The 24,020-nt window shown below is 42.2% G+C and overlaps 1 protein-coding gene across 1 annotated transcript in view; it reads right to left on the minus strand.

Annotated features, from left to right (window-relative positions):
* Window positions 1-20,395, minus strand: part of LOC110197821 (uncharacterized) — a 45,042-nt gene extending 24,647 nt beyond the window's left edge. The window contains 4 exon segments of the mRNA XM_078146444.1: window positions 4,187-6,323; window positions 14,809-14,904; window positions 16,788-16,914; window positions 20,251-20,395. Of these exon segments, the coding sequence (XP_078002570.1) occupies window positions 4,187-6,323; window positions 14,809-14,904; window positions 16,788-16,914; window positions 20,251-20,283 (2,393 nt within the window). The 5' untranslated portion in view covers window positions 20,284-20,395.
* Between the last annotated feature and the right edge of the window lie 3,625 nt (window positions 20,396-24,020).

Here is a 24,020-nt window from a genome sequence, read left to right on the forward strand (position 1 = left end):
GCAGGGCTTCCCTGCAGGTGGATGGAATGTTGAGCCATTCTGTGCCCTTGAGCTGAGACCTATGGGACCAGGATGGGCATGTTGTTGTAATCATGTCTGTCCCTCTTTCCTTTCCTAGCAAATCTCTCTAACCATGGCAGGTAAAATTGTATTTTTGTTTTTAATGAATCTTGTTACTGCAATGCATCTGTACCTCTGGGATTGAAAAAAAAATAAGGTCTCTTATTGGGAGCCCACTCTGATGTTTTTCCTCTAGCTCTGTTGTTCAGAAGGTTAGCTCCATAAGGTCTGAACTGGTTTTCACCACATCAACTAATTACTGGAAGGCCAATCTGACTAGATTTTGTCAAGTTTTACTAAATTATATTCCTATCACAATCAGCCTTTATCAGCATTACGTAGAAAATCTGCACAACTGACCTGGAACATGGATGCTGGTCAAAGGGGAGCAGGGAGCATCTTGTTTGGAGTTGGGGCCCTTCCTTGGGCCACAACGGGACATGCACAGACACTTGAGAGGGGCGCAGGAGGTGCTCCCCAGACACCTGAAGGAACAGGTCATAGACGCTGCCAGATTTCACACTCCTAAAGCTATAGCTACATTGGGTGTCTTGATTTACCCTATTGTAATATTGTTTGTTTGATTAGGTCTCTCAGTGTCACGGACCTGTTATGTATTCTGTAAGCTGTGTGTCATTTCTGCTCCTACTGATACTGCTTTGGGAATTGTTAGGAAATCCTGAGATGATTAGTCTCAAAAGGGAGAAAAGCATATAACAGAATGCTGAAAAACAAAATGTTGTCCCCCTCCACAATGTTGCAAACAGAAAAAGGAGGCAATAGATTTGTAGATAAACTGCAGGATTGCATGAGAGGAGGTATTTGGAGGCTCTTGAAAACAAGATAAAGAGAAGGACTTGAGCCAATATTATGTTAACTTGGGAATGATATTTGGTAAAGAGAAGAAGCCAGAGTTGATTGTCCAAGGGTACATAAATGAGGGCTCTTTAGGGGAACTTTGCAGATTCTCACAAGCCACCTTCATGTACACATTTAGCCTACATCCATATATTCAGGTTATTGCCTGTGGTAATCAACAAATTTCTCATTAATTTGAAAGTTTTTGTCTTCTGATTTTTGTGACCCAACACTTCTCATATCTTCAAAATCGGTGGAAATGACAAAAAGGAAAATATCAACATTTGATTTTTTAAATTTTGAAGTGCAAAAAAATCCCCAAAATAAGCACTTTATGTACACTGTGAATCAGAGCAAGAAGACTGCAAATGAAACGATTTCTATTATGTATTTACTATATTACCAGAGACTCTGTTTATGAACCTTTCATCTTAGAACCTGAACACCATCATTTTAACTGTGACAAATGGTATTGGTAATCTTCGTTGTAGTTTTTCCTGTTACTATATCCTTTCCTGTCAATGCTTCTCAGTAGGATGGGAATGGAAAACCCAGGAGGGAATCTCCCTGCTTCTTGGGAATTTTTTGGCATATGTAGCAGATTAGATTCTTTTTGCCTGGTTGCTGTATGCTATACTAATTGCTTTATGCCTGTGGACTATTATTGTTCTATTGTGTACATCTAGCTTTTCTGGTTGTTTAGTTTTAGTTCTCTTACCTGTTGTGCCCTCTTCCTCCATTTATTCTTTCCAAGAAGACTGGAAAAGACTGAACGCTGTCACTAAATTACACAGTGAAGTAGGACAAACTTGATTATCACTGGAACGTTTATTAGGCATTGGCTGATGTTTGAGCACTCCTTCTGACTCTGAGAGTCTATGAAGATCCATCTTAAATGATGGAGTAAAGGCAGATATTCATCTGAGCTCTCCCAAATTCCCCTCCAAGTGAATTTAACATGAGACCTCAAAATGAATTCTAGAGTGGCAGAATCAACAAAAGGATGGGGTGAAATAATTTCCAGCACAAGACAACTTGGAAGATTGGCAGGAAAGGTCAGTCTCACTGGTGTGAGAGTGGAGTACAGTGCAGCATAGGCCATACCCCAGCAAGCCACCAGCAGGCTTTGAGGGTAACTGAATCAACAGCAGTGGCTTCCAGAGCACTCAACCCACAGACTTTAAAGGGGTCAGACGGAGATTGCTTGGGGCCCTTAGCTGTCACTGGGTATCCCAGGGTGAGGAGCACTAGAGCATGTGTCACATGGGAACAGGGATCCTGGTCACAGTTCCAGGGCAGAAGAGTGCTTGTGGTCACTCACAAACCAGGGGAGCAGTGACCACATTTCTTCTTAGATCACACCACCTTGGAAGAATGGAAAACTTACAGATGCCCAAGGCTAGCTTTGAAAACAAAAAAAAAGGACAAAAAACTTGAAGTTTTGGATAGTACCCCCTACACCCCAGAGTTTGCTTGTGAATGCATCCAGTGTCAGAGTTCTTGTCTTCTTGAACTCATTTATGGCTTGTTTAATTTACTTTCCTAAAGTAGTTTTTAAATACTCTTTTTCCTCTTCTAATAATCTGGGCAACTTACATTTTTGTAAATATTCATTTCATTTAGATTGAAGTGAATTGGCTTTTATTTGGGCAAAATAGGTCCTAATTATTGCTTTAATTTCATCTTCAGTGCTTGCATATTCACCTTTTTCATTTTTGATATGAGTCATTTAGTTTTCTCTTTTTAAAATAAAATTAGCTAATAATTTATTCATTTTATTTATTATTAAAATGTGTCTGTACTCTATTTTTTTAATCTATCCTTTGATTTTCAGAATTTCTATTTTGGTATTTAATTAGAGGTTTTTCCATTTGTTTTCATAGGTTCTTACTTGTATACCCAATTCTATGATCTATTCTTTCTCTCTTATTTATGTGAGCATTCAGAGATATAAAACTTTCCCTAAGTATTGCTTTAGCTGTATCCTATAAGTTTTGATATGTTGTCTCATTGTTATTATCTTTCATGAAATTATGGTTTCTGTGATTTGATCTTTGATCAATGCATTCTTTAGTATTATTTACTTTCCAACATCATTTTAGAGATGAGTAAATTGAGGCACGTAGAAGTTGTTCTCTGCCCAGAATGATGCAATAAAAGAGTGTGTGAGGCAGGATTTGAACCCAAGTCTCCCTGATTCTAAACCCAGTGCCCTATAATTACAACATATTGCCTTACTCTACACTGTTTTCAATATCAATTTCATTTACAAGAAAAGTGACTTCACCGTCCAAACGTTTTAGCCAAAGATTCTACTATAAGATGTATAATCCAAGGAATAATTAGAATAATTAGCACTTAAATAGTGATTTAATGCTTGCAAAGCAATTTAGAGATATGATCAAATTTGATCCACACATCAAGCCTGAGAGATGGATATTATTAGTATGCACATCCTACAGCAGATGAGGAAAACTGAGGCAGTAATAGTTTAAGGGATTTGCCCAGTCACATAGCTAGGAAGTGTCAGATAGAATTTGAATTCAGGTCTTTTGTTTCCAGGGTCAGCACTCTATCAATTGTGCCACATACTAGACTAAAGAAATCACTACATAAATGTCTAACAGTTACCAAAATATTTATACCAGAATTTTTTGTGTCAACAAAAAACAGGAAACAAGTGAGTATGAATCAACTGGGAAATGGCTGGTGGAGTTATGCCATTACCACATTATAGGGTATTAATGTTATTGGATACTACTGAGAACTGAAAAGCAATAGTATTTCAGAGAAAAATTCATTACATTTAAAGGGCTTTATGTGTGCATTCAGGGTTGTGAAATCTCTATGAAATCTGGGATGTCTAAGTCTGTGCTGAAGCAAAAGGTCTCCCCTTGTTAATTAGATCCAATGTACAGCTCCCCTTTACAAGCTTTGCAAGATTACAAGCTCCCCTTCAAGGCTTTCCTACAATCACTGCTTTTATAACCCTTCCTTCCAGTGTGAATATTCTGATGTCCAGGCATCTCCATCTTCCAGCAAAAGGTATGTCCCCATTGAGGTTTCTCTCCACTATGAATCCTCTGATGTAAAATAAGATGTGATCTCCGACTAAAAGTCTTCCCACATTGAGTCCAAAATCAGTTTGTCCCCAGAATGAATTTTCTGATATCTAACAAGCTCTATACTCCATTTGAAGGCTTTTTCTCATTCAGTACAGTAATAAACTTTCTATCTATTATGAATTCTTCTATGGGAAATAAGGGATGATGGTTGCCGGAAGGTTTTACCACATTGAAGACATTCATAAGGTTTTTCTCCAGTGTGGATTGTCTGATGTACAATAAGAGATGAACGCTCCCTGAAGGCTTTGCCACATTCATGACACTCATGAGGTTTCTCTCCAGTGTGGATTCTTTGATGGAGAATAAGTTTGGAGTTGAATCTGAAAGCCTTTCCACACTGATTACATTCATAAGGTTTTTCTCCAGTGTGAATTCTCTTATGTTCAGCAAGATTGGAGCTCTGTCTGAAACTCTTTCCACACTGATTACATTCATAAGGTTTCTCCCCAGTGTGGATTCTCTGATGTTTGGCAAGACCAGAACTGCATCTGAAAGTCTTCTCACATTGATTACATTCATAAGGTTTCTCTCCAGTGTGGATTCTCTGATGTAGAGCAAGACTGGATCTGCATCTGAAAGTCTTCTCACATTGATTACAATCATAAGGTTTCTCTCCAGTGTGGACTCTCTGATGTAGAGCAAGTTTGGATGTATTTGTGAAAGCCTTTCCACACTGATTACATTCATAAAGTTTCTCTCCAGTGTGGATTTTCTGATGTAATGCAAGATTGGAGCTCTGTGTGAAAGCCTTTCCACATTGATGACATTCATAAGGTTTCTCTCCAGTGTGGATTCTCTGATGATTGGCAAGACTAGAGCTGTGCCTGAAAGTCTTTCCACACTGACTACATTTATAAGGTTTTTCTCCAGTATGGATTCTCTGATGTTCAGCAAGACTGGAGCTCTGTCTGAAACTTTTTCCACATTGATTACATTTATAAGGTTTTTCTCCAGTGTGGATTCTCTGGTGTTCAACAAGACTGGAGCTCTGTCTGAAACTTTTCCCACATTGGTTACATCCATAAGGTTTCTCTCCAGTGTGGATTCTCTGATGTTCAGCAAGATTGGATGTGTTTGTGAAAGTTTTCCCACACTGATTACATTTGTGAGGTTTCTCTCCAGTATGGATTCTCTGATGTAGAGACAGACTGGAACTCTGTGTGAAGGTCTTTTCACAGTGGTTACATTCATAAGGTTTCTCGCCAGTGTGGATTCTCTGATGTTCAGCAAGACTGGAGCTCTGTCTGAAACTCTTTCCACACTGACTACAGTAATAAGGTTTCTCTCCAGTGTGGATTCTCTGGTGCAGAGTACGTTTAGAGTTGCATCTGAAAGTCTTTCCACATTGATTACATTCATAAGGTTTCTCTCCAGTGTGGATTCTCTGATGTTGAACAAGACTAGAATTGCATCTAAAAGACTTTCCACATTGATTGCAAGAATAAGGTTTCTCTCCAGTGTGGATTCTCTGATGTTCAGCAAGACCGGACCTCTGTCTGAAAGTCTTTCCACATTGGTTACATTCATAAGGTTTCTCTCCAGTGTGGCTCCTCTGAGACACAATACAAGTGGAGTTTTCACTGAAAGCTTGACCATATTCATGACACTCATGAGATTTCTTCCTAGTATGAATTCTCTCATGGGAAATAAGGGATGAATGTCGCCTGAAGGCCTGTCCACATTGCATACATCTATGTAGCTTTTCTTCACTATTATAAAATTGTTGATGATGAATAAATGATAACTGTTGCTTAAAAGATTTACCCCGCTCACTACAGCCATAATGTTTCTTTCTATTTGGAATTTTCTGGTGGTCAATGAGCTCTGAATTATGACTGAAGGCCTTCTTACCTTCATTACGTGTATAAAGCATTACTCCGGTATGACTTTTCTGATGTCTAATTAGCTCTGAATTCAAGCTGAAGGTCATCTCACATTTATTACACTGACGAGTATGCACTACCAGAGGCTTCTCATAAGACTCAACAGGCCCTACCTGTTCAACAAAGCTTTCCCTATATTGATGATACTGTGAGCAGCCATTGCCTGAGGTTCTTCTCTCACAATGAACTAGGAGGTAGCGTCTTCTGAAACTCTTTCTATTTTTATCAAATTCACAGTGACTCTTTTGTTTTTCCTCCATCTTGATATTAGATTCACAGATATCTCTCAAATTGAAGTCACAGTGACCATCATTCATGAATCCTGGCCATTGTGATTTTTCCACAGAAATGCTCAGCTCTGAAGTAGTCTCCATGATTTCAAGCCTGGTCTCTCCATCTGAAGGAAACAAAGAGAGAAATGCATTTACTTATTTACGGACATATACACATTTACACAAATATATCCTCTTCCCTCCATTCACAGAAAGTCACTGATTTGCAATCTACTTCCCTAGGGAAAGATAAGAGTCTTCAAACTTACATGGGCAGAATCAATCATTTAAAAATGCCTTTAGCTCACATCCCCAGGCTAATTTAATTTACAAAGAGCTTCACATACAACAACTCTGGATTCTCACAACAAACCCACAACACAGGAAAAACCAGCATTCTCATTACATTCCCAATTTAGGCCATGAGCTCAGAACGGACGAGTGACCTGATCAAGATCCCTGCAGCTGAGACTAGAATTCAAACCTTGTGACTGTGTTGAAGGCTTGCACTGATGGGTTTGAGGATATAGGTCATGTCGGGATGTTCCTGTTCCTGTCCATTATCTAAGAGCCGTCTAGGTCAGAACGTAGGCTCTCCGACCTCTTCCAGGTGCTGTCTGTCCCTTGAGAGGATGAAGGATTTTTCAATAAACCTTGAAAGATAATTGGGAAGTGAGGAGACGATTCCGGGGGGATACTCCCCCCAGTTACTGTTACCATGAGAAGAATTAATTGTTGATACTTGGTTTTTTCCATTCTTGATTCTGTTCCCACAAATGGGGTATAAAAACCCTAACTCTGAGATCAATAAACGGAGCTTGTTTATAACTTGCTACCCCCTGGTATGCATTTTTTTTTTCTCTCTCTCTCTCTTTCTTTCCTTCTTTCTTTTTCACTCTTTTCAGCCTCACTGGAGATAACTTCGTAGTGGACTCAGAAGTCTGCTACATGACTGGGCATGCTCTGTCCACAGTCCTAGATAGCCTTTCTCCACTGCACCTTTTTCTTCAAAGAAAAACTATTTTATTATTACACGTTTATTTGCTTGTATTTGTAAGCATGTATAGAGACCATTACGTTGGCAGTCATTTAAACAAGTACCCAGTGGAAGCAGGACACTTGGCATGTCTGTACTACCATTTTAGAGACATTGCACAGAAGTACGAGTAAAAGCCCAATAAACAGTATGAGAAATAGACCGTAAAATGTAATTTGAGTTCAGACACTTTTAAAATACAAATTCAGTTGGATTTTTCAAAACTATAACATTTTTCACATCCTGTAGTTAAATTTGTTGTACTTATTAAAAATGATGATTACCATTTTGTACTCAGGTGTTTGAAAAATAGTGCCTTTGGGAATGCATTGCTAAGTTCCCTGGTTGTAGGGAGTGGACCACCATCTCACACTGGAATAGAAGGTGATCAGTGCCAAGTACCAGGACTAGACAGTGATCCCTGATGCAATCACTTACAGCCCCAGTCTCCCGGCAAGTATTTCCCTTCTTAATGACTGTACATCCTTCTATGTCATCACCATTCAGTGGCTGTGTCGGCATAGTTTGGGGGCTTCCCAGGTTAAGATTCTGGTTCTCTGCATTGACTGTAGGTGCCATACTTTTGACATAAGAAAGCCTTTAAGTAGAGAAATCTTAGATCTTTGCCTGAGGCTCAGATACGGTACACAGCTCCTATGTGCCAGTGGCAGGATCTGAATGCATGTCCTCTTTCAATCATGTCCAACACTCTCAACACTCAGTCAAGCATCCTAAGGTCACGGAGTACAGCCCAGCCATGGGTGATGTGAGGGTCCCTTCTGCTCTGCAGGACATTTGGGAGGGGAGGGACAGGAAATCTTGACAAGGGGTCTCTGAGACCCTTGCCACCTCCCACAGGTGGCCTCTCACTTGCTCGTTTCCACAGCAACATGCCCAACCACTAAGGACCCTGAGGAAAGAACCCCCCAGTCCCAGGAGGCATGTGGCCCTCATGACCCAGCCTCCCCCTCCCTCCACCCCTTCACAGGACCTCCATCGCACTTCTCCAAATGCCAGATGTTGTTTGTACTTTTTATGGGATTAGGGTTCTTCATGTTTCTCTTTACTGATCAGTTTGATGTATTTTCATAGCCCTTCTTTGTAAATCATATGCTAAGCTGGGAAATATTCTGTTCTTTAGTAATTTTCAACTTCGGGTCCAACTCTGCTTCTATTATCTTCAGATCCATAGATGTGCCATTTGTGACGCATACACTAAATATTCATGTCATTTCATTACCCGTCCCATCTATAAGCATATTTCATTTCTCTGGTGATCCCTTTTCTTTGCTTTTTTTCTGTTCTCATGTCTAAGGCCACATAACTGCCAACCTCATTTTTTATATTCACCTGAGGCCTGCTATATTCTGGTCTGATCCATCACTTTTCCAGGATACCATTACCTATTTGTTTTTTAAATTTTATCTTTTTGGATGCTTCTGCTCCCTAATTAAAAAAAGAAAAACCAAAATCCTTGCAATAAACATGATTTTAAAAATCCATTTCTTTCCCATGTGCAAAAATATTACCTGCTATACTGGACTTTGAGTCCGTCACTCTTCTATCAGGAAGCAGACAGCATGCTTCACTATTGGTCCTACTGTACCCCTAGCCATTTTGTGGCTGGTAAACCCTTTGGGGCTTCACAATAATGGCTTAAGGGGTTTGTGCTAAAAATTATTGAATGGAACCTGGAGCAGAAAATAATCACCCAATTTAGTTATAAACATGTTTAAATAAACAAAATAAATGTAAATATATAAATGTATACAGTTATATGAATTTATTTAGTATAGAAATATATATATATATGTAAATATATAACTTTAAATAAAATAAATTTAATTAAATTTGAAAAATAAAATAAATTCAAATAAAATAAATTAAATTAAATTATACTCAAAAATTTTAAATGTATAAATACTTTCCTCTGGAACAACTAACATGCACGTGTTTCAAGCATGTTAATTTTCTTTCTGCAGTGATTCCAAAGTCTCATAATCAGGCATCTAATGCTTTTCAAGTTCAAGCAGTGGTTACAGCAAACCCTGGCCACTTCTGACTAGGTGCCACACATTCCTTGAGGCTCTCAACCTGACATCAAATTGTTTCCCAAGAGTCAGAAAGCTCTGAAATCCAAGTGCAAACTGATTCTCAGGGGATGGTCACAAGTACGCACTTGTGGTCACCTGCTTTCTGTCACTGCACCAGAGTGGTTCCTTCATTCCCAGGCGACCTTGTAAGCACATTTCATCAGCAGGGTAATCGCCAGACCAATCATCATCTCTGCACAGATGGCAGGCTCTTTGGAACCCATAAAAACATTGTAAGCCATCCTGAAACCATCCAGGACCATCACAACTGTTCTAGAAAACAGTCCTTATATTGCTTCTCATTAGAGTCTTCAGGCTATTTTCTGATTTGAACTTACACTCCACTTATGTTAATACTCTTCAACTGAGCAAATTTTTTCTTTCTTCCCTTTTTCTTTTTTTTAAAATTAATATATATTTGTGAAATATAAGCATTTCCATAACATAGTACAATAAAAAAGATGATTATGTGTGAAACTGCAAATCTCTATGAAAAACTTGCTACTCCTTTAAAATATACAACAAAATCATCAAATAAATTTTTTCTCCTTTTTTTCTTCCCTCCCCCCACCCTAAAGATGGCTGCCATCAAACACAAATATGGATATATATGTATATTTATTCTATACAAACTTCTATTTATCAGTTCTTACTCTGGAGGCAGATAGCACTATTCTTTATATGTCCTTTACAGTTAATCTGGGTAGTAAGTGTGTAACATTCGTTCAAAGTCATTCTTAAAACAACATTGCTGTTACTGTATACAATGTCCTCTTCGCTCTGTTCACTTCACTCTTCATCATTTCATGTAAGATTTTGCATGTTTTTCTAAGATCACTGAATTCATCATTTCTTATAGCACAGTACTTCATTTCCTCCATAATCATATACCACAACTTGGTTAGTTAACTGAGCAGGTTTTCAAAAGAATTGGGTGGCAACGTGGATCAGTCATTCAGAAAAGTTTTTATGAGAGTATAGCCAGTGTGCCAGTGGTAGGAAGAAGAAAGTTATACTCCTTAGTTTGTTTGGTTTCTTTTAAATAAAATTGAGGGATGAGAAGAAGGAATGCAATGGTAGAAAGGGAAAGGGGGAGGTAGAATGGGGTAAATGATCTGACATAACAGAGGTACAAAAGCTTTTATGGTAAAGGAAAAGATAGGGGATGTGGGGGTAGAGTATGAATCCTACACTCATCAGAAATGGCTCAAAGAGGGACTAACATATACACTCAGCTGGGTATAGAAATCTATCTTGCTGTACGAGAAAGTAGTAGACAAAGGGGATAAGAGAAGGGGGTTGGGGCTGATAGAAAGGAGGCAGATTCGGGGGAGACAGAAGTCAGAAGCAAAACACTTTTGAGGATGGGTAGGGTGAAAGGAGAGAGAGAATAACAAAAATGGGGGGAAAGAAGATGGAGTTAGTAATCATAAACTTCAAAAAAATTGTTACAGCAGGTTTCTCTGATCAAGACTCCATTTCTCAAATCCATGGAGAACTGAGTCAAATTTATAAAAATAAGGGTCATTCCTCAATTAATAAATGGTCAAAGGATATGAACAGACATTTGTCAGAGGAAGGAATCAAAGCTATCTATAGTCATATGAATAAATGTTCTAAATCACTATTGATTAGAGAAATGCAAATTAAAACAACTATGAGATACCACTCCACACTTATCAGATTAGCTAATATGACAGAAAAGGGAAATGATAAATGTTCGGAGTGAATGTGGGAAAATTTGAGACACTAATGCACTGTTGGTAAAATGGCATACTGATTCAACCACTCTAAAGAGCAATTTGGAATTATATCCTAAGGACTATAAAAGCACATATACCCTTTGACCAAGCAATACCATTACTAGCTCTTTATCCCAAAGAGATTAAAAAACAAAAATGAAAAGTACCTATATGTACAAAAATGTTTATAGCAGCTCTTTTAGAGGTAGCAAAGAATTGAAAATTGAGGGTTGTCCATCAACTGGGGAATGGTTGAATAAATTGTTGTATATGATTGTGATGAAATACTGTGTCATTCTACAAGAAATGATGAGCAAGATGTTTTCAGAAAAGCTGAAAAGATTCACACGAATTGATACAAAGTCAAATGAGCAGAACCAGGAGAACATTGTACACAGTAACAGACATACCGTATGATGATCAGCTGTGAATGATGTAATGATTTTCAGCAATACAATGATCCAAGACAACTCTGAAGGACTCATGATGGGAAATCCTGTCCATCTCCTGAGAAAGAACTTACAGAATCCGACTGCAGATGGAAGCATACTTTTTCTTTATTTCCTTATTTTTCTTGTCTGTGTTTTCTTTCATAACATGACTAACATGGAAATCTATTTCACATGATTGCACATGTATAACCTGTATCAAATTGTTTGCCTTCTCAAAGAGTGAGTCAGGGGCGGGGATGGAATAAGAGAATTTGAAATTCAAAGAAATGTTTTAGATGAATGTTAAAAATTATTTTTATATTTAATTGGGGGAAAATAAAATATTAAATTTTTGAAAAAAGAAAGATTTTATATGTAAACATTATTAAAAAAAAAAAGCAATACATACTATTGACCTTCAAATACTTTTATCAACTAATACACCCCTTCTCATTGACCAATAGCAAAATAAGTCTTTTCTACAATGCCTAGCAATTCATATTGTTCATTCTGGTGACTAGACAGGGAGCTAAAAACAAAAAATTCCCAACTCTCAGAAAGATAACTTGTAAAATTCTCTTCCCCTTTCTCAGCACATCCATGTATGAGTGAATATTCTCACTGCATCCTAGTTACAAACCAAAACACAGCTGGTGGCACAATACATAGAGAGCTGGATCGAAAGTCAAGCAGACCTGAGTTCCACTGCACCTCAGAAACTTATGAGCAATGTCACACTGGCAAGTCACAGTACTTCCATTTGCCTCAGTTTCCTTATCTGTAAAATGAGGATAATGATAGCCCCTACTTCCTAGGATTCTCACGAGAATCAAATGAAATAATATTTTAGAGTTTGGGCACAGATGAGGCACTATATAATTATTAACTATTGTTAGTTTTACTATTTGCTCCTCAACTCTGCTATCCTTCTTGAACTGCCATATTCCTACAAGGCCCTAACCTCTACCTCACTCCCTGGAATCTAATCTCTCTCCTTTTAGTCACATAGGTTCTGGCCTCAGCCCTGCTTTCTGTCTCCTTTTACCATATAACCCACATGGAGTTAGTTACCTTTGTCCAGTTCTAATGTGGATGGCACTTGACCAGACCAAATACTAGGGATCCCAAAGGTTGCTGGAGAGTCTCCTGCTACAGGACACCTGGGAATCTCCACCTCTCATCTCCCTAAACTGAGGGTGGCAGTCACCTACACGGATCTGGCCAATGGTTCTCCAAAAATGGAGACAAAGAGTGGACCATAAAAATCATGAAAGGAACTTGGGTTCATGCCTTATGCAAGCCTCAGCACTGGATTACTTCAGGATAGACCTTGGCCTTCACTCCCATTCACATGCTGATGAATGAAGAGATAATCACGAAACCAGGTTGCTTGGGTCCACTACAAATTTCAGTAACATAAGCTTGGCCAGGCCCTCACTGTGGCAAGGCAATCTTTGACATCTCCCTAACTGATTCCCTATCCCAGCTTTTCCAGATCTTTTCATTCCTCCCCAAACTTCCCACACGGCTTGCTCCCACCAACCTTCTCAGCTGAGAACTTGGCCTCATATTTCACTGAAACAATTGGATATTTACCCTGACTTCCCCTACCTCATCCTAATTTCACATAAACCAGAAGCCTTCCATTCCTCCTTTACCCCAGTCTGTCATGAAGAGGGGGCCCTCCTGTCCTCCAGAACTCTATCATCTCCATTTTCTCACTAATTTTTAATCTCTTCCTTTCTGCGGGCTCCTTCCCAACTACCAAAAACTGAAACTACTTCTCCTTGGTCCTCAAAACACCCACATATGATCTATTCATTCCCAGTAGATATTGTCCTGCATCCCTCTTCCCTTTCATGGCTAAACACCTAGACATGGCCATCTACATTTGGGGTTTCCAATTTCTTTACTCTTACTTCCTACAAAACTCTGCATTCTGGCTCCTAACTTCACTAGTCAATTGAAATGCCTCTCTCCAAAGTTACCACTGATCTCCTGATTGCTAAACCAAGAGACCTTATTGCAATCATCCTTCTTGACTTTTCTGCAGCTTCTGACACTGTCACCACACCCCTTTCCTTGATACTCTCTTCACTGTAGATTTTGGTGGTACTCTTCTTTTTGGGTTCTCCTCCTGCCATATCTAAAACTAACCTCATTATCTTTTCTCCAACCCTCCCATCTTCCTCCTCTCCTAACACTATCCAGGTCCCCCTCCCAATTGTCCAGGCCATAAAAGAGACGTCATCCACTGCTCACCATCTCTCACACTCATACCATCATCCCCCCTCCATCTTCAATCTTTTGGAAAGTCCTGCTAATTCCACCTTTGTAACATCTCTCACATACATCCTCCCTCTTCTCCCAACACTGCCACCTTCTAGGTTCAGACCCAACTGTCTCACACCTGCGGTATTAAAAAGGCCTACTGTTTGTTATCACGGCCTCAAGGGTCTCCCTAGATCACTCAATGCTCTACCCGGCTGTCAAGTTCATCTTCCTAAAGCTCACATAAGCACCAGGATGACCTAAAATCCTCTGCTGGGCTTAGAGGCCTTCATCATCTGCCCTTCTCCTCCCTTTCCAGTCTTCTTTCATCTTACTCCCCCTCCACATATAATGCAGTAGCAAAGGCCTCTCTTCTATGCCTTGAACACCATCTCCAGTCTCCAAAGGCTTTCCAGGGCTGCCTCTCATGCCTAGAATGCTTGCCCTGGCTTCTCTGAAGCCCCAGCCAAAGCCCACAATCCACAGTGAGGCTTTTCCAGCCCTCCTCAACCTAAGGGCCTTCCCTGCCTTGACTAGCTCCATCTAACCTGTATGGGGCATGTTCTACACAGTCCTATCCTTGTTATCTTCTCCACTGTCTGTGAGCTCCTTGACAACTGAGGATGTCCCTCGCCATTCTCTGAATCCTTGGAACTTAGCAGGAGGCCTGGCATATACTAGGCACTTAATAAAGGCTTGTTGACTTGAACAAAGGCTGGGAAAGAGCTTGTATCAGGCAGCCCAGGCCCTTTCTGGATACCTTCAGGAGGGTTCCATGACCCAGAGCTCCAAACAATGGATCTTACAGGATCATTATCTTATCACTGGAAGGGAAGTGAAAGGCCATGGAGTCCAACCCTTCCTTTCACAGATGGGGAAACTGAGGGTCAGAGGCTCAGTGACTTGCCCAGGATTCCACTGGTAAAAAAAGAATTTTAAGCCAGGTCTTCCTGCCCCCAAGTCTAGCACTCCCGTCACTGTCAGGGAGCCACCTCTTGTGATAACAGCCCTCACAGACCTGCTTTCCCTTCACTTACCCGGACAGGAGGTTCTGGGGTCTTCTAGCTCCAGCATCCAAGGTGCTTCCCCTTGTCCAAAATGGGAGATCAAACCTTCCCTGGGAACTGGGAGTCCTGGCATGGGGATAAGGAAGGGATGATGGAATAACATTGGTAACTTAGCTCTCTTTAGGGAAAGGGGGCATGCAGGAAGGGTCACAGGAGGGTTCCCAGGATATCTCAAGACCTTTTCCATGACATTTGTTGGAAGCTTTGGTGGGGGATGGGAAGGAGGTCATTTGGAAGTCAATATAGAAGCAGAAAATTCTGTTTTCTCCACTTCCTTCAGAGAAGGATGGGCTGAATCCAGAGATTCCATTATCTAGAAATGAAGAGGCAGCTGGTAGTGCAGTAGAGAGAGCCTCTGTCCTGTATTCAAGAAACTCTGAGTTCAAATCTGGTCTCAAACACTTACTAGCTAAGTGCTCCAGGCAAATCACTTAATCTCTGTTTGCCTCACTTTCCTCAACTGTAAAATGGGGATAATGACACCACCTAACTCACAGGCTTGTTTTGAGGATCAAATTAGGTAACATTTATAAAGCAAGCTCTCAGCACAGTGCCTGGTAGACACATAGCAGGTAGACACAAATGTTTATTCCCTTCCCTTCCTTTCCCACCATTTGCACTGGAATTCTGGGGATTTAGGAAGGAAGAACAAGGACACACTTGCTATACCAGGCTTCTGAGAGTAAGAGCAGGAGCTGTGAGCTACAATTTTTTTTTTTAGCTTTCATTTAGTATTTTATTTTTCCCCAGTTACATTCGAAAATAATGTTTAACATTCATTTTTAAAACTTTTGAGTTCCAAATTCTCAGCCTTTCTCCCTCCTTACCTCGCCCCGCCCCCATTAAGAAAGTAAGCAAGTCAATATAGGTTATATGTGCATAGTCTTGCAAAACATTTCCATAATAGTCATGTTGTGAGAGAAAACATAGACCCGAGGGAAAAAAAATCAATAAAAATAAAGTGGAAAAAAAAAAGAAAGTCTGCTTCAATCTGTATTCAGACACCATCAGTTCTTTGTCTAGGGATGGATAGCATTTTTCATCACAACTCCTTCAGAGTGGTCTATAGTCGCTGTATTGCAGAGAACAGCTACGTCATTCACAGCCGATCATCTTATAATATTGCTATTACTTTGTATGCAGTACATTTCACTTTGCATCAGACCACGCAAGTCTTTCCAGGTTTTACTAAGAGCATCCTGCTCATCATTTCTTATAGTACAAGAGTATCCCATCATAATCACATACCACAACTTACTCAGCCATTCCCCAATTGATGGGCATCTCCTCAATTTCTAATTCTTTACCCCTAGAAAAGAGCTGCTATAAATATTTTTATACATATAGGTCCTTTTACTTTTTGTTTTTTATCTCTTTTGAGATACAGACCTAGTAGTGGTATAACTAGGTCAAAGGGCATGCATGGTTCAACAGTCCTTTGGGCAGTTACAAATTTGTGAGCTAAAAATCTATGCTTGTTAATAACAAGAGCCTTCCAAAGAGAAGACCCAACCCAAAGGGATAGAGGCTGCTTTGGGAGGTTGGGGCTTCCTTCACTGCCCATCTCCAAGGAAAAGATGCCTGCATAATTTTCAGAAATCTTGCAGAGAAAATTCAGGTTCAGGGAGAGTTTAGACTACATACAACCTTTGGGATCACTTCCAAGTCTGAGATTCTTCAACACTGGTTTGATCTTTGACCTCAGGCTCCCCACAGCCAGTAAGAGACAATTTCAAGGGCAACAGAGGACATCCCCAGCTCCCTGTTACACAGTGCAAAGACCTCTTACTGGAAACCAGGCAGCAGGAGGACCCTGTCTCTTGGACAAAAGAGATCTGCATTTTGGCCTTTCCAATCATTAATAAATACTCCAAACCCTGTATATGAGGGAGGGAATGAAGGCAGTTCCTTGGATGGTGAATTCAAAGCTCCAGAGGAAGTGTCCTTACCCAGGGAGAGAGCATTCCGGGCATTCTCCAGCATGACCTCCTTGTACAACTCCTTCTGAGGATGGTCCAAGAGGCCCCACTCCTCCTGGGTGAAGTCCACGGCCACATCCTGGAATGTCACCAGCTCCTAAACCATCAAAAGTCATAGGATTTAGAGCTGAAAGAGACTCCAGACTTCATCGAGTCCAATGCCCATCAATTTACAGGGGGAAACCGGAGCACAGAGAGGGGGTTTGCCCAAAGGTCACACCCTTTACGACTGTCAGAGCCAACACTTAGAGCAATCATCGTGAAAGATCAATGGAATTGGAGAACAGCTTTTGATATTTGCAGTTGGAAGAAAGTTGAGAAATGTGCTGCTATGAACTGCTTCTCCCTATGGAATCAGAGAAGTTATGTGATCTATCAGAGATACACGAGGATCTCTGGAGGAGAAGGAGACAAGGTGAAGGGAAATTTCTCCCTCTTCAGAACAGGCAGAAGTGATATGTCATAAAGAAAATTCCATGAAGTGTTGGGGAAATACTCGCAGGGACTATGTATTCTTGGGGTGGGGGGATAATCGGTGGAGGTTGGGGGGGATTTCCTGTGATCGCTGAAAAGAGCATAAAGAAAAAGAAAACATCTAGCTTATTTCCTGAGGAGCTAACATAGTCTTATCCCGATGAAAATATGAAGAGGATTCTTAAGAGATAATCACAATCTGGACTAAACTGAGCTGTATGGGACTATTTCCAGTAAAGGGAAAAAGAGCTATCACTTGTACTGGGAGCTTGAGGTGGCTCTAGGAATGACGTGTCATGGCCAAAACATCTCATGCCTTTGCTTTCATTTGTTAAAGGCATATGTTTGTTCTTTGTGACATTTAGTTATAAAGAAATGAGTCACCAAGAAGGGGAAAGGAGGTTTCCTTTATTTACTATAAAGGTAATATTTTATTAACCAAGGTTGGGGTTTGATCTAATCCGTAAGAAAGACATTGCCAGTTTCCTTGGGAGCAATAAAGGATCTGAGCTGACCCCTAGAACTCTGGAATTTGGCAGAACAAGGGTCAAGAGAACATTTTGCAGCAGACTGATGAACAGCACACAGCACAGCTGGACCAGGTCTGAAAACACGCCAATCCATGGGACAGCACATCTATTTTTCCTGCCTCGTACCTGCAGAACACATGGTTGGCCAATGTGCTAGCGATTTCATGGTCTTCCATCTCGCTTTCTTCCATCTCCACTATGTACGGCCACGACTTACCTTTGGAGAATTTCCCTTATTTTGGCTCATTCTCTATCATGCAGATAAAATTCTTTTTACTTTTTAATCATTTCGATATCTTCATTAAAACAACAGATTTATGCTCTATTTGCAATCCATACTTCAGTTTTAACTTCCTTTATGTCTTTTATTTATCTGCTGAACAATTAAAGAATTTATCAATCTTTTCCCACTTTTGGAGATTCCCAAGAATCTCCTTTTCACCAGACTCTTCAGTCACTGCTCTTCACTTCACAGCATTATTTACAGTGTGGGCTCTCACTGGAGGAAGGCAGTCCTTCTGCTGACTGATAATTGGCTACCTAACTCCCTTCCAACAAAAATTTCCAAGATTCTTTCCTTCTGTTCTCAACTTCCTTCTCCATCCTTCCACATCCACCCTTTACCACTGTGGGGTGGGGCCACGAACTTTCGTTTATGGAGAGAGCCCAGCTGACCCGTCTCATTTCTGACACGCTGCACCGCTTTGGGACTCCCCCGTGTTGTTGTCTTTCCCCCATGGATCATAAGCTCTCTGAGGGCACAGACTGTCTTTCACTTTTTTACATTTCATTGCCCAGCCCTTAGCACTGGGCATGGCCCATAGTAGGTACTCAATATACAGTCATTAACTACTGGCCACCCAACCACTCTCATCTCAGCACCTTGGCCTTACTGTCCTTTCACAACTACAGCCATTCAGGCTGAGCCAGCTCTGCTGCTGCCTCCTTTCAGACTCTCCAACATGATGGCCAGTCTCCTAAACTCACCTCATCTAAAAGAGAACTTATCACCTTCCCTCTTAGTGCCAAAGGCAACGTCATGCTCCCACCAACCTGGCGTCATTCTCAACTCCCATTTCTCTCCCCCCCTTATCCAGTCAGTTGCCAAGGCCTGTGAATTGTACCCTGCAACCTCTCTCAAATACACCCCCTTCTCTCCTGTGATGCTGCAACCACCGTGGTACGGCTTTCATCGACTCACTCTTGGACTGTTGCTATGGCCTGCTGCGGGGTCAGCTGGCCTCAAGGCTGCCCCCACTCCAGTGCAGCCTCCCTTTGGTCCACAAAGTAATTCTCCTAAATGACAGGTCTGATCACATGATTCCTCTACTCTACAAACTTCAGTGGCTCCCTACCACCTCCAGAATCCAATACAAATTCCCTTGCACTCAAAGCCCGTCACGACCTGGACATCACCTGGCATTTCCAGTCTCCTTACACCTTATTTCCTGCCCTCTACTCATCCATCCAAAGCCACTGGGGTCCTTGCTCCTCCAGAAGAAGACACTCCACCTGTTGCTTCAGAGCATCTTCTCTGGCTGTGCAGAGTTAGAAAGAACTGAGTTCAGACACTACCTCAGACACTAAATCACTACAGGCTTACCTCTCAGGCGCCTCCCATCCACACTGTAGAGAGCTGGTCTGGACAAAGCTGCTGACATGCCCCCCCCCATCAGACTGGGAGCCTATCGAGGGCAGGGCCTGGTTTTTCCTTCATTTGTATACACAGTAGGTTAGCACAGTATCCCTACCCTTTCTAAATGCTTGTGGACTTCACCTAAGAGCTGGTAAATGACAGGGATTCAGAGAGACCTGGGAAGACATGTGTGAGCTGAGGTAGGAGGACATGAGCAGAACCAGCAGAATTTCTGCTCTGCCGACAGCACTGCAGAGGACCAGAGCTGGGGGAGCCGTCAGGGCTCTGCTCCAGGCCTGCCCAGACAAGCCTCAGGGGAAAGGGTTTCTTGGGCCTTCATTTGGTACAAGGGAGAGGTGGGTTAAAAGAAAAAAAGAGGAGGGGGAGAAGGGGTGTGTGTGTGTGTGTGTGTGTGTGTGTGTGTGTGTGTGCGCTAGGCATGTAAAAGGAGAGCCAAATTACGGTGTCTAAGAAATACAGATAAATGACTGAAGAGGACGTCCCTGTGACTCAGCTGTAATAAAGATCAACTTAAAAAACAAATACAAGAGGGCAGCAGTTGGGGGGCAGGGGGGGTTAGTGCTCAACACCCCAAAGTGCCAATGAATCAGGTGAAAACACAGTAGGAGGGACAGCAGGGCAGTGTTGTTACTACTGTATTTGATTTCATACCTATGATTGTAAAGAAACGATTCATAGGTAAGGTATGGCTGACCTTATAGACGACCCTGAGTTCTATGGAAATGGCCTCCTTGGCAGATGTTGGCCAAGTCTGAGGGCAGAGTGCACTCACCTGGCCTGGGGGTCTGCGGCTCCCAGGGGCCATTCCCTCTGGCTCCAGGCTCCCTGCTTGGGCAGGACCTTGCAGGCTGAGCTGGGGAGGCTGAAGGATCCCAGAGGGGCAGAGGTCTTTCCTTTCTCTTCCCAGGCAGGAGGCTGGCCTACAGGGATTTACAGAGGATGGAGTCACACAAAAATTACAGACTCAGACCCTGCTCTCAGGGCAGAGACTCTAACCTAAGGGGGGTGGGGGAGGAGGGAGGCTGCAGGAAGGGTCAGGTTTGGGAATCAAGATGGTTTAAACAGGAAGACTACTCCCCTCCCCCATTCTCCTACAGAGACCCAGGAGGCAGAAGGGGCTTTGGGATCCCAGGTGGGATGAGACCAGTCAGAGCCTCAAGGGCTCCTGAGTCAGAGCTCTCCCTACAACTGGTCCTCTGCCCTCCCTGCCTCCCCTCTCCCCAACACAAACAGAATCTAAGCTCCTCTTGATCTAGGAGGAAGGGGAGGTTGAGAAGGTTGAGGACGGGAGGGCTCTGGAGCTGCCAGGAATGACCAGCGCCAACCTGAGGTGGGATTCCGTTGCCTGGCAGGGGGCCTGAGGCTCTGAAAAACGTGTGGGCAGGGAAGGAGGCCAGGCTAAGGAAGGCTCTGGGAGGCAGGACACTGTACCAAAGCTGGGGGAAAGGAGAGGGGACATCTCAGTGACAGAAGGGTTCCAGGAGGCAGCTGAGCCTGGGAAAGAAGAATGACTGTGTCCTGGGTCTACCTAGGAGCTGGGGAGGGCTCCTGGGCCCTCTTTGGAGCTTAGGCTTGGAGGCTGCTTCCCTGGAGGGGAACTGGAGACAGGGAAGCAATGCCTGGGATCTGATGGGGAGCTGGCTGGAGAGCCACAGGTCCAGGTAAGGGAGGCCGGGCAGGAGCTTTGGTCCTGGGTCCTAGGTAGGTCCTGGGGGCAAGGAGGCAGGCCTCCTGGGTCCTTATAAGGAGCCAGGGCTGCTGGTAGGACAGCCGAATCTCTGAACAGGAGCTGGGAGCAGGACAGGACACCTGGGTCTGGATAGGGAGACTGAGGGAGGTACTCCCGGGTCCCTATGGGGGAGATCTGAAGGTTGGGCAAGTGTGCCCCAATGGTAAAGCTGTGGAAGGTGCCCCAGGATATTTGGGACATGATGGGGGAGTCTGGAGAAGAGGCAGTGGCTGGGAGCTTGCCAGAAAGCCGGCCTTGGAAAGAAGGAGGCTCCTACGAGCCCCAGAAGACACTCAGTACGAAGTCAGACGGGGAGGATGAGACCCAAAAGAAAGGGCAGCCAGCAGAAGCCCAGTGCTGCGCAGCTCCCCGGCTCAGACCTACCCTAGGACCTGCATGCTCAGAGCTGGCTTCAGGCACAGGGATGTCAGCTTCAAGGGAAGCAGGAAGTGTAATCACAGCTCCAAATAAAGAAAGCAGCCTGATGTCGGCTCCAAAGGCTCCCTGGCCCGGCCAGCCCACTCTGGGCGGGCCTTCCCAGTCCCAGAACCCCGCCCGCCCAGTCCCACCAAACCCCCTGCCTCTCCTCCCCAAGCCCCGCCCCCATCACATGGAATGCCTTGGCCATTGGGATAACTCCTTTCCACTCTAGACCTCTTCCATGCCTCCAGCCCAGGGCTCAGATTCCATTTGGGCCTCCACCCACCTAGCTTTTCATCTGGGAGACTCCCCCTCCCACAACTTCACTCCCTCCCTCCCCCTGCTCTGGGACTCAGACCCTCCTCCTTCTGAGCAGAATCTCTTGCATCTTTTTCCAACTGTCCCCTTTCTGCACTCATCTTCCAAACTAGGACACCCAGACCATCCCTCCCTCCCTCCTGATTCTTCCAACCATTCCCTTCCCCCAATTCCACCACTCCAGCAGGCAGGTTACCCCGTCCTCCCTGCGGCCTGGACCCCAGACTTGCCCACCCCAATTTAACCCTCTCCTCCAGCCTGGAAACATTTGCACAGCCACGGGGGCCTTTCTCTCGTCTTGTTATTCTTCCCTAACTGACAATCTCTCACTGAAGCACCCGTGGGTCCTCTGGGAGGGCTGAGGCCAGGGAGTCAGGACACCCAGATCCCAGAGCAGGGATTACAGGTGCTTGTAAAATGAGCCCCTCTGCCTCTTCATATTACCAGAGACATTTTAAAGCAGGACGAGAAAAACATCATGTAAGTTTATTCACAGCTTATCAAATCAATTTTATATGAAAAGGTCTTAATCCAATTTTCAGATTTTATAGACAATTATTAAAACATAAACAAAGCCTGTATACACTAGGTAAATTAAATAAAATGAAATCGCAAAAACTTCATTCATCTTGTATATTTATTGGACAATTAGGAAGTTCAGTACTTTAATCTACTTTTTAGTCCTGCTTTATTACCTTCAGGATCAAAAGAAAATGTTAGTATGTATCACTCAGGAACTGAGTTAATTTAACCTTGTGCCACTATTCTCCATAGAAACATTTGGAAGCCAACCTCATATACCCAGTTCTCAGGGGAAATAGGCTAATCTGTTTGCTTTTCTCAAAATAATGTTTACTACTTCATTAAAATTTGAAACTAAAATTTTACCTAAAATTTAAAACTTTTATATGTTTATCCTATCACATCTTTGTCCTAGGCCTTCCACCCCACCCTCAGCCTCATTGAGGGCAGATCTGGAGATGTATATGTACATATTTATGTATCTCATCAGATCACCTAGAAAAGAGGTAACATGTTCAGACCTGATGTTACACATGATGACAGGTCTCTCAACAAGGGTTGCTGGATGGCAAGCCTACTGGCTCATTTTCCTAGTTGCTTAGGTTGGGAAATTGAAGGAAATGGTGACCACCAACTGAGAACAATAAAATCCAAACAATAAGGTCTTGCATACTTGCATCACATTACAGCAACTCAGAGATATTTAAGTATTGCAACAATGAGACTCATTATTTAAAAAAAAAAAAGGCCTTACAATTCACCTGCTCTGGTTTTAGAAATTTGCTATGAAAGGAAGAGGGAGGGACATGGTTGTAACAATGTCAACATTTCAAGGGCACAGAGTAAGCTAAAAAAGATAAAGCTTCATTAGCTCTGGTCAATTCCAGGTAAGTCATAGTTAACTTTTTGGAACAGCCAATCATGTAGCGAAGTTCCACATTATTCACAGGGTATAATTGATGGAATCAGGATTAATGAGATGGGAAACATTTCTGTTCACAAAGGAAATAGCACAATGGGGAAACTCAGGCAAAAGAATTCTTCCATTACCTTTGTAAGGCTGTCTTCTCCACCTTCCCAGGTGCAGGCAGCAACCTGTAGCAATTCTCAGATCTCACAGATTTTTTGGAAAACTCAAGTTTTAAATCTATGTAACTTGATAACTCAGTAAATTCTTCTTGAACTTTTAATGGCAGATGACTGATGTTTTTTTATTTAATTTGAGTATCGTTTATGACCCCAACTTAGTTTTTTAAAATTAAAATTTGAAGGGAAGTATTTCTGAAACTGTGTCTCCAGGCACTTCAGATGATCAATTATAATTCTTAAAATTAAATCTTTGGGAAGATATTTTCAATTATAAAATCATCTGTAGCTGTAAATATTTCTAAAGAATCATTTTCCACCTCATTCTTCCATATGTTAACTTTTTTAGTCAAACTTTCAATTTTATCTTTTGACATAAATATGTTACAATTTTTTCCTTGAAGTGACACATTTATTATTTTTTATTTTTGGCTTTTTTAGGCAATTGGGGTTAAGTGACTTGCCTA

This window comes from Phascolarctos cinereus, unplaced genomic scaffold (genome assembly GCF_003287225.1).
Source record: "Phascolarctos cinereus isolate Bilbo 61053 unplaced genomic scaffold, phaCin_HiC Scaffold_726;HRSCAF=1367, whole genome shotgun sequence".
NCBI classification, from domain to species: Eukaryota; Metazoa; Chordata; class Mammalia; order Diprotodontia; family Phascolarctidae; genus Phascolarctos; species Phascolarctos cinereus.